A 12,095-nucleotide genomic window follows, 5' to 3' on the forward strand; every position below is an offset into this window, starting at 1 on the left:
TATATAAAAGCTAATGTGGGGTCTCCCAGGTGGCGCAGCGGTTGAGCGCTGGGTTGCGAAGCTGCCCGCGGCTGCAGCGCCGGTTCGATCCCCGGCTGCTCCCCGGCCACCAGAGGAGGGTCCCACATGGCGCGCAGACCTCTCCTGCCGCCCGCTGCTCCCCTCAGCAGTGTACTTCGGTCCTTCTGCCTGCTCTGCTCCCCGCTCTGGCTCTGGTGAATTCTCTCACCCTCCCACGCTTCTGACTGTACCCAGTGCATGTATAAACAAAACAAACAAACAAAATAAATAAATAAATGAAAAACATGCCTCTATTAAAAAAAAAAAAAAGCTAATGTGAAAATTGTTAGGAAAGATAAAATCTTGATGTCTCTCTCTCTTGTGAGTTTAAAGAACTCAGCAGTTTCCCCTCATTAGCACCTTTTACTGACTTTTGATGGCAGCTAGAATTTTGAAAGAGCCCATCTGAGTTATATGATTTAATTTATGTGCATCCCTTGTGACTCCACATTTTTCACATCTTTGTTGAATAGAATCAAGAAATAATGCTCTTAATATCACGTGGAAGGAAATGAGATCTTATTAAGTTTATTATCTATAGTACTAAGTGTCTGAAGTCTTATTCTAGATTTATTGAAGGTCCGTATAGTTTCACTATGTTTTTCAGCACCATTTAAAAAGATTAAAAAAACATATAATTTTATAACACAGATTCTGTACAGATTTAAGAAATTTAAGTTTCTTAACATCTTTCTGAAGAATAAAAAGTTGGTTCTATACTGTTCCTAAAGTGATAATGGTATCCTGAAATTCTCAAAACTGGAATATTTTGCTAGGTAAGAGATAACTTTGTAACGCTTCAACCAAACAATATTTTGGAAGACAAATCATAAGTGATTTTTCTACATCTCAGAAATCTTGAGGTCATTATATATAAAATAATATATTGATAAGAAATAATTAATTCATTGCAGGATCTCCAAGAATTCAGTACTCAAAATGATAAGACTCTCCATATTATTAATTTCTAATTTTTGTCTCTATTTTATGCCTATCTTTAGGGTTACATTTGTGGATACCTCTGTGCATAAGCATTTAGCCCTCCAATTTGCAAAGATTGCTGGAAAGATTAGTGCATATAATAAAGATCTATTATTAATTGTAAACTAAAATGAATTTCTTTCTATTTTATTACACTGATTTGTTATTTGTTCCATGCCAGAACTAAATATGTATGGACTAACATGTCATTTTATTCTATTCTTTTCCATATATACTGCTTTTTCCCTCATTGTCTTTTAAAAAATACTTCTTTTTTCTAAAACATTATCTACTGTTAGTTTATATACTTAACATTTTTCAAAATATACATATTTTCCTTTCACTGTTTTATCTTAACTGCATTGAGTTTTACTTTTATTCTCACATGTTTTATGTTTTTTTTTAAAAAATGATGTTCAGATGCGCTCACCTTTGTGTACTTTTGAGATAATAAATAATATTAATTAGCTTAATTTAAAAAGATACAGTTTTAAATTCTTGCTACATAGTTTCCTCTCCTAAAACTATATATGAAGACTACTATATATCTGAATTATTTTTTTTTTACTATTTTTGCTGGTTATTTTCTATTTTGTTGATTTTTTATCTCTTGTTTTATATTATACAGTGGGAAGAGATTGGTGAAGTTGATGAAAATTATGCCCCTATCCACACATACCAAGTATGCAAAGTTATGGAACAGAATCAGAATAACTGGCTTTTGACCAGTTGGATATCCAACGAAGGTGCTTCCAGAATTTTCATAGAACTCAAGTTTACACTGCGGGATTGCAATAGCCTTCCTGGAGGACTGGGGACCTGTAAGGAAACCTTTAACATGTATTATTTTGAGTCAGATGCTGAAAATGGGAGAAATATCAAGGAAAATCAGTACATCAAAATTGATACCATTGCTGCCGATGAAAGCTTTACAGAACTTGATCTCGGTGACCGTGTCATGAAACTGAATACAGAGGTCAGAGATGTTGGGCCTCTCAGCAAAAAAGGATTTTATCTTGCTTTTCAAGATGTGGGTGCTTGCATTGCTTTGGTCTCTGTGCGTGTGTACTATAAAAAATGCCCTTCTGTGGTACGACACTTGGCTATCTTCCCTGACACAATCACTGGAGCTGATTCTTCACAGTTGCTTGAAGTGTCAGGTTCCTGTGTCAACCATTCTGTGACAGATGAACCACCCAAAATGCACTGCAGCGCTGAAGGGGAGTGGCTGGTGCCCATTGGGAAATGCATGTGCAAGGCAGGATATGAAGAGAAAAATGGCACCTGTCAAGGTAAGGGTTTGCCTCCTGATCTGCAGGGGCCGTCTGCTTGAGTTGGATCATGTATATGCATTTTCTCCAATGATTATGAGCAAATGACCTTTTAGTTTGCTAATTTATGGAGATTATTTCTCTTCAAGTTTGATTTCTCGCTTCCCAGAATTTAAAAATTTCTGGCAACGATGAAAGATTTAATGTAATTTTTATTGGATATACATAATTAATACTCAGAGCGTCTTACTTGCAGTGTAATATTTTATATTCGTTTTGCTTTAAGAAGTTTTATATTTGAACAGCCCAAACCAAGAGATTAGTTTCTTTGTATGTAACCCTGTATGCTTATTGTCTCTTACTCTGCTGCTTTTTTATCTCCATGAAGTTATTTTCTACTCTTCACTTGCTATATAAAATTTGAATGCAAATCTTAGATGAGATTTGTTTTGGCATACTTTTAACTTCCTTTTAAAAATTCTTCAAAAATAAGTTCAACAATATGAACTCTATAAAAAAATATTTATAAGCCGAAATGATTTAGTTTACTGTGTTGTTTAAATATAATTACTACTACATGCTTTCTTTTTAAAATTTACAGGTCAATTTTAAATGCATAGTAAGTAGTGCCCAAGAAAATAACTGTTTGGAAATGAAGCCAATACAAAAAGGTCATTTCAAACCAATTTGCATTAGGAGATTTTTTTTTTCTGTTTTAATTTTTCTTTTAAATTGAAACTTGATCATGCATGCTTCCCTCCTCATTTGAAAATATCCTCATTTTGCCCACAGTGTGGTGAGTTGCCCTTTTAAACTTGGATATTTATCAATAGGTATTTTAAAACAGGATGTACTTTATGGTGAACAGAATAACAGTATATGAAAAACACTTTTCCCTGAAAAAATTGTATTATTCTCTGTGAACCTGAACTTATTTTCACCATGGTATGCACATACTACATAGGTAATAAGAGACAGTGTGTATTAACTGAGAACAAAACCAAATGCAAGAAATCTCCTAAACTCCCCTGGTTGTTTCAGCTGCATTTTTTTTTTTCCAAATCCACTATATAATGTGAATCAAACTTATCCAAGTTTGTGTGGCTTGGACTTTAGATTGATTATAGATCAGAAACAAAACTAGGGAAAATACCTGTAAATAGGCATGACTTTGCTATTTCTTTCTTGGTACAAAGACACTGTACTTTGTTTAAATATCTTTTTTTAGCCGCACTTCATATTTTGGATCTCCATAGTACCATCTAAGATTAAGACTATAATTGTTTTTCCATGTAATTTTTAACTCTATAACTTTCTTAAATCAAATTTTATTTTGGGATTCCTTTTAGTTTTGTCAGGGAAATGAGCCATATTCTATTAAGAATTTTATTTAAAGAATTCTAATATTAACTTAGCTTTTGTTTTCGAACAGTCTTGACGTAAGGTGAGAATAGATGTAATTATTGAATCAGAAGCAGGAGTTAATATAATCTTTTGAATGAATTTCAGTTTTTCCCCCTAAAATATTTGCAGTGTAAACCTTGTTATTTCTAAAAATGTATTTATTGTGGTATAAAACAATCTATTTTAATAGTTTGGTTATATCATTTAAGAAAATGATATGCGGTCACTTTAGGATACAGTGACCTTTGTTTTCATCTAGGTTCACAGAGGATACATTTTTTTGACATTGTTGATGAAATGAAAATGTTCTGTGGGTGTTTATCATGAAAACATCTTGTGAAAAATATAGAACATTTCTTAGTATAGGCTTTTTATGACTATCTTATTTTTTCTTCTCATACTGTTCTCTATAATTAAAGAGTAGAGAACTGAGAGACAGTGAAATGGACTTGAGGGTCTACAGTTCAGAAACTTCACTAAATTGTATTTTGTTTTAATTAGGAGATAGGGGAAACAAATGTAGAATCTTAAAGGCTGTGGACTACATAGCACTTGATGACCATATAAACAACTTGGACTAAATTACTGAATGAAAGACTACATCTGTGGTTTGTTTTGGAGAATTACAGCTTTATAGATACTCCCCAGGCATATTTTATCTCTATATAACATGTATCTGCAGATATCAATGTATATGTAAGTGTTCCATTTAAAATTCCATGACTAGAATTCATTCTACGATCTTAACATGCTTTTCCAATACTTTTAAATGGAAACTGATGTTTTAGAATTTTTCTTGATCAACCAGAAATTTAGGAAACGTTCTTGACATCTTCTTCTTACTCACACTCTGGTTCCAATCTATCACAAAGTATTCATTGTTGGGCCTCCCTGGTGGTGCAAGGGGTTAAGATGCAACCTATGAAGCTATCCACAGCCACTGAAGTGCAAGTTCGATCCCTGGCCAGGGAGCAACCCACATGGCTCAGCAGACCTCTCCTGACTCTCCTGCTGCTGCCCTCAGCAGTATATTTCAGTCAGTCTGCCTGTTCTATTCCCCACTCTGTCTCTGGTAAATCCTCTCACCCCCCACATCTCTGGCCTGTACCCCAGTTCTTGTATGCATAAATAAATCTTTATAAACAACAACAAAAACCCCAAAGTATTCATAGAAATTACCACCAACTATCACTTCAAATCATCCACTTTTTCTTTCCTTTCTCTTCCAATCTGTAAACAGATCTTATTGGAACTTTATTTCCAAATATATTGTAAACTTCATATAGAGTTTTGCTTTTTGAACAATGTGAATGTGTCACTTTTATAATAATACAGATCTGGTTGTTTTATATAACTATCTTCCTCCTTCTTTTCCCCCCTCTTCCCACAGACACACACACACGCACATACACATACATTCACACACACACACTTTAAATACTCAAGTGGTTTCCTTTAAGACAGGGTTACTACAGAAGCCTAAAGTCTTCCCTGGTTTTGTCCCCATTGTGTCTCCAGACATAACTTAACCTGTGCATCCTCCCTTCTTCCCTTCTCTAGGAACCAGCCACACTGCTTTCTTTCCGTGTTTCACAGGCAATTTGCTCATTTTCACCATTTGTTCTCTATGATGCTTTCCCCTGCAACTTTCTTGTACTGCTTTTATGTCTGAATAACCTACATTAATCCTTCAGCTCTATGCTGCAACACCTGATCCTCAGTAAAGCTGCCCCACCCCTTCAAGAGTAAGTTAGGCTTCTCTATCATTTACATGTCTTTCCTTCCTAGAACCATTTAGAGTTATGCTTTTACAACTATTTGCTAATTTGCTACTTGATTAATGATTCTTCCCACTCCCATTAGACTACATATTTCTTAATGGCAGGTGTGGTGTATGTTACCTTAAGAAATAAGAAAGAAGTCAAAAGGCAAGAGGTAGAGAAAATAAATTCAAGAGGAAGTATAATGGACAAAAGCATAAAAGAATACTGTTTTTAAATTAATATAAAATCTACTAAGTCACAAAATTACAAATATCTTTTATTTTTATTTTTTTATTTTATTTTTAATTTGTATTTATTTATATAAGCACTGGGTACAGTCAGAAGTGGGGGAGGGTGAGAGAATTCACCAGAGCCAGAGCAGGGAGCAGAGCAGGCAGAAGGACTGAAGTACACTGCTGAGGGGAGCAGCTGGCGGCAGGAGAGGTTCTGCGCGCCATGTGGGACCCTCCTCCAGTGGCTGGGGAGCAGCCGGGGATCAAACCGGCGCTGCAGAGGCTGCGGCAGCTTCACAACCCAGCGGTCTACCGCTGCACCACCGGGGAGGCCCTACAAATATCTTTTAAATTAATCTTAGTCCTGAAATTCATAAGCCAAATTTTGCAGTTCCAGATACTAAGTTATATGTGATTGGCATATAGATGTATTGACTATTACTGAGGCAATCTTAGTGATTTTTGTAGATTGCAAAACATTACGTACTAAAATGTGTTCCCAGTATAACCTTATTAGATACTGCTAGATACTTATATTTAATTTCAAAATATGTTAGGATTTAATTAATATGTAACTATTAAAAAGGTTAAAATTTGAGGAAATTTATAATGACTGTCATATGTTAATATTTGCTGAATCTGTGCTGGAAGGTAACTTAGTAGCTGCTGTCAGATGATGTTATTGTGACCTGATATATGTGCAGGGCAAGATTAGTTTACCCAAAGGCCTTAGACATTAAACCTTAAGGATTAAGGACACTGGACAGCTTCCTATCATATGGCTTCAGCCCAGAATACAACCAGGAAGTGATTCAGGTATCCATGTTCTTTTTAGCAATCAGTGATCTGTCATCTTCATGCCTCCATTTAACTTCTTTTAAGAAAAATTGGCTACCTTTACCCTAATAATCTGGCTTTAAGTAGGTAACATAATACTCTGGTTTCTGTTGTATTGAAATACAGAGTACATTTGTTTTTCTAAGCTTAACTTATATACCTGAAGTATAATAAGCTGCTTTAAGTATACAAATTTATTTCCTTGAAATGTTCTTTATTTTCAGAAACTAATAATGTATTAAATCCATTTATACAAGTATGTTTCCCAATGTGTTATTTATTATTATTTCTGATGAAATTCATGCTATTTTTCTCCCTTAAGAGTCATGTGAAAAAAATTTTTGAGTGCAAAATTGTTAGCAAAAACACATTTTGGAAGTTTCTGCTTTTTATTGAAGTGAATGTGTTTGACAGAAGTAATTGAGTTCACATGAATCAAATGTTGCCTGCTGAGTTCTCTTGTGATTATGTTGCTGACTTACTCAGATGCAAGGCAAGACCACTAATCTTCATCAGTTGCTAGTGGAATGAAGTAGTAATTTGAAATTACCCCTAGATAATTATAGTTTCACTTATATCAAATGGAGGAAAGAGATTTAGATTGTGGGTCACTGCCAAAACCAGTCAGAGCAAAGAAGGTATATAGTGCATGCTAAAATACAGGGTAAGCAGGGTGGGGGGGGGGTCACACGCCAAGGGCTGTGGAGAAAAAGCACTTATTAATTGTCCAACTGGGAGATGATTGCACAGCAAGGAAAATGTAGTGAAAATACTAAGCTCAAGAAAGAGCCTTGATTCAGAAACAGTTACAGATACTGCAGGGAGTAGTATGTCGATCATTCATACTTCTGTTGCATATTTATGTTTGAAACAAAATTGGCTGGAAATACAGTCTATTAGGTGTTCGTGTAATTATGCATTGGAGAGCCTAGTTATTTTTAATTAGGCATATTACCAAAAACATCAAAGGGTTTGCACTTTTGGTTCTATTTGGTATGCCCTTTTATGCAACAAAAGGAAACTAATTTTGATTTCACAATTTTAACAGAGGGTAGACATAATGGGAGTGAAGCATATCAGTGAAGTGTGTGTGTGTGTGTCCGTCCCCATCCTGCTGCTGAGAATCTCTACTAGGACAGTTAAATCTTTTTGTCCTTTTGTAGATATTCCACAAGAGAAGAATGAAATAGATTTTTTTTCCTTTAAGTCCCTCCCTTGAATATTTTGAATTAGTTTTATTTACTCTGAACTCCCACCCTTCCCCCAAATCCAGGTTTCTAAACATCAATAATATTGATATTTTGGATCAGATAATTTTTTATTGTTGTTGGGGGAGGGGGTGGTCCCATTTGTTGCAGGGCAATTAGTAGTGTCTTTGACCTCTAATCCACAAGATGCACAAGAACACTTCACTCCCTATTTTGATAGTTAAAAATGCTTCCATATATTGCCAAGTGTACCCTGTGGCAAAATCATTTCCCCAAATAAACAGATATACTACTAAATCTGACTCTGTTTATACACTAGTTACTTTTGCAAAGGTGAATTTTTTTCTTAAAATTCTGCAAAACAAGGAGATGTACATGTTGAAATGTGACAAATTTAACTTGAGTATGGTGGAAAATAATGCTGCTTACGAGAGACAGCACAGTCTGGTAGTTTATGCACACAGATTTGAACCCAGAGTGCCTGAATTTAAATCCTCCCTCTTCCATTTATCAGCTTTATATCCCTGTGCAAGTAATTGAATCTATCCCTTGCTTTCTTCATCTCTTTGTCATAGCAATCTTATGAGACATTATATAAAAAATATTTATAGCAAAGTCTAGCACAATGTACTTAATGAAGATTAGCTATTTTGTATATTTCTCTTTAAAAATAAAATACATTTATAGGAATATGTGTTTGCCTTTTGTAATATGCAAAGAAATTCAGGTTTGAAAATTCTCTAGTTATATCAAACTAGATTGTGTATTTTTAGTACAATATCATATATCAAAGCATAACCCTATAATTTTATTTATTGGGTGATCAAAACTGTATAAACACAGTAGAACCTCCTTTACAAAGATTTTCTCTCTGGTTAGATATTGTCATTCATTCTTTAAGTTATTATTGTACTAGACTCTGTTCATTCTATACAATTCCTGCATCCTAGGAATATGGACATATAGGGATATAAATATACAATTATAGTTGATGAAAAAGTTAATGGCAGTGTGTAAGTGCAATTTTAGATGGGATAGTCAGAAATGTTTCCTTGAAAAGATGATGCTTAACTTAGATGTAGATTTTTAAAAAGTTATGCAAATGTTATAGGGAAAAACTTAACAGGCAAAGGAGGTTTTCAGTGCAGACATTTATCATATAATCAACTTGTACAAATGTTGTTTTTTTCTAAAATTATACTGTAAAAATGTATTTGCATGTTTGAGTAATGAAAGAGCTGCTAATTCCTGAAATTACCTGCCAAAAGAGACTGCTCATAAATATATATATATATATATATATATATATATATATACACACACACACATACACACACACATACACACACACACACACACACCATACTATTTTAAGGATAGATAATTCCTGATAATTCCTATGGTCAAATTCGTGCTTGCTAAATAAGAAACATTTCAGTTTAGTTATGAGTGGTATTGGTGGATTTTTATTGTACCTACTGAAATAATGAAAGTTTTTTTAAAGATCTTAATGTTCATTAGTACAAAAATAGTTTGCAAATGTACATTTTTTTTTGCTACAAGTGAGTAGTAAAAAAGGAGATTTGACAATACAAGAAAGAAATATAAGAATCAAATACCCTGCCATCCTCTTAGATAAATATTTTTTAAAGATTTATTTATTTATGCATACAAGAGCTGGGATGTAGGCCAAAAGTGCGGGGAGGTGGGGGTGTGTGTGTGGGAGAATTAACTAGAGACAGAGTGGGGAGCAAAACAGGTGGATAGACTGAAATACACTTCTGAGGAGAGCCGTGGGTGACAGGAGAGGTTTACTATACCATGTGGGTTAGCTCACTGGTCAGGGATTGAACTTGTGTTGCAGTGGCTGAGAATAGCTTCATAGTGCTGAGACTTAAACCCCTGCGCCACCAGGGAGGCCCTAAATGAACTTTTTTTTTAAAAGATTTATTTATTTATATAAGCACTGAGTAGAGTCAGAAGCACAGGAGGGTGAGGGAATTCATCAGAGCCAGAGGGAAACAGAACAGGCAGACCAACGAAATACACTGCTGAGGGGAGGAGCAGGCGGCAGGAGAGGTCTGCCATGCCATGTGGGACCCCCAGTGGCCGGGGATAGAACAGCTGCTGCAAAGGCTGCGGGCAGCTTCGCAGCCCAGCGCTCAACCACTGCACCACGAAGGGAGGCCCCCCTAAATGGAACTTTTAATCTTGATTTTCACTAAATTATCATTCATAAAAGAAGGTCACTATTTGTGAAAGTGGAGCCATTTTTTCCCTCTCATATATTAAGTACATTAGTTTGGAATGACTGTGATAAATGCTATATCGATATTTACAGTAACAAGAATACTTGCTTTGTAAATATCTATTTTGGGTAGGTCTCTAGGATGTTTTATTATGTTGATGACACTTTGCATATTTTTAATGTACAAATGAATTTTGATATTAGCTCCACCATAAACCATATGAATGGAGAATTAATGATTATATTTACGTTCAAGTGACTCACATTGTATCACCTCTTGATAATAAACATTTATTAACATAAGATGCACTGGGTAGTATCTTTTTATTAAATTAATTTAGAAAGATAATTGTCCAAAATAGTTTAATGATAAAGATCTCACAAGGGCCATATTTTAATTGTTATATTCAGAACTGATTTAAACTCCATTACATTTAAATGTGCTAGGGAACCAAAACATCATCCTTTTGTTTCACTATTTTCATCTTTTCTTATTATACAGACAGCAGCAAAAGACTTTCATAAATCTGATAATATAAATCAGTGTAGCTCTCATAGGAAAAGTTGTGTGTAAGTAGAAATTTAATGCTGAAAAACCGAGTGTGATTCAACAGACCTCTCAGTTTCTTTTCTCAGATTCCTTTTTTTTTTCATTGTCTTTGGTTTTTAATATATTTTTTTAATTATGCTCTCATTCTTAATAGCAACAAGTTAAGCCAAATAAGTGTAAATATTAGGGAATGAAGTAGACACCATACCTTAAAATTGATTTTTGAAATCACCAAGAGATTTTGTACTCGTATATTCAGGATACTGCTCTTTAGGTGATGTGGCAGCCCCTAGTTCAAATCTCACTTTTCCATTTGCTAAATGTGCAACTGTATCCAAATACAAAACCAGATTGAACCCAATTTTCCTCATACATGAAATGGTAACTATTACAGTATGTTTCTGCAAAGCCTGACAGTAAATACATATAAAGACTACTTATTTCAGGAGTGGTACATGGATTAGCAAATTCTGCACGACCTGTGAACTATTTAGAAGTGCAATATCTCAAGTGCTATCCCTGCAAAACTGACTCACAATCTACTTTTTAGCAATCTAAAATCTTGATGTTTTTTCATATACATTCAGGTTTGAGAAATACTGTTATTGAAGACTCTAGAAGTGAGTGTTCTTTTTTCTGCAGATTAAGAAACTGAGGTACAGGTGAAGTTGTACCCGGTAGCAACATAAGAACAAGAACAGAAATTTGGTTATTCTAACACCCTGAATATCTGTGGAAATATTGCACTATGTTGTTTCTAAATGATTGTGCATTAATTATATATTAATCTCCTCCTAGTGTTTTGATATTGATTGTATTAAATCTAATAATATTGTTTAACTTTTTTAATTTCTGAGACTTGCATCTTGACTTAGGAATTACCTGTTTATTATCAATTCTTTACTATTATCATAAACTCACATTATTTGTAAAATAGGAGAAATCAAGCACCAGAAAAAAAAAAAAGAAAGTATAAATGTCACTCATTTTCCAATGTCTCCAATATATAAATCATCTGTTTGTTCTTGGGATGCTTGTCTTTTTATATTGACTTACAGGAGGTCCTCAGATTTCACATTTCCTCCTACTAATGATGTAATATTGAGTCCAACTTTTATTTGATTCTGCTGTTCAGAGTATTTACATCTCAGTTAATCATTTAAGCCATTGTTGCTGAACACACTTATTAAAAATTCTGATTTCATTGTATGGCACTAGCAGAGGAATCAATATTTATTTAAAAGTTTCCCAGATGATTTTTTGAATTTGAAGATATCCTACTCATGATTTGCAGCCACAGTTCAAAAGTATTGTAATAGGATGAAGGTTTGGCAACTTTTGCTGGATAGTATAAATTTGCACCCCAAAACCTCACTCAGGGAGGGTCTCAAATTTTGGTTCTTGAAGACTGATTTTTTTCCCCATCAAGAAGTCAAGCTCAAATCAGTCTCTTTCGTTTTATTTGTGTATAATTATAGAGTATTTGACCTGGTGTCTTCATGAGGGTGCAATAGTTCTTCAAGGTTTCAGTCTCTCTGAA

The 12,095-nt window shown here is 34.4% G+C and overlaps 1 protein-coding gene across 10 annotated transcripts in view; it reads left to right on the plus strand.

The window, feature by feature from the left end:
• EPHA5 (EPH receptor A5) overlaps window positions 1–12,095 on the plus strand; it is a gene marked incomplete at both ends in the record, with an annotated part of 318,509 nt that overhangs the window by 74,443 nt on the left and 231,971 nt on the right. For all 10 annotated transcript variants that reach the window (XM_084234099.1, XM_084234102.1, XM_084234101.1 and 7 more), the window contains one exon: window positions 1,670–2,333. In XM_084234099.1, coding sequence (XP_084090225.1) covers window positions 1,670–2,333 — 664 coding nt within the window. The remainder of the gene's footprint in view (window positions 1–1,669; window positions 2,334–12,095) is intronic.

Source organism: Talpa europaea, assembly GCF_964194135.1.
Source record: "Talpa europaea genome assembly, chromosome: 5".
Lineage (NCBI taxonomy): Eukaryota > Metazoa > Chordata > Mammalia > Eulipotyphla > Talpidae > Talpa > Talpa europaea.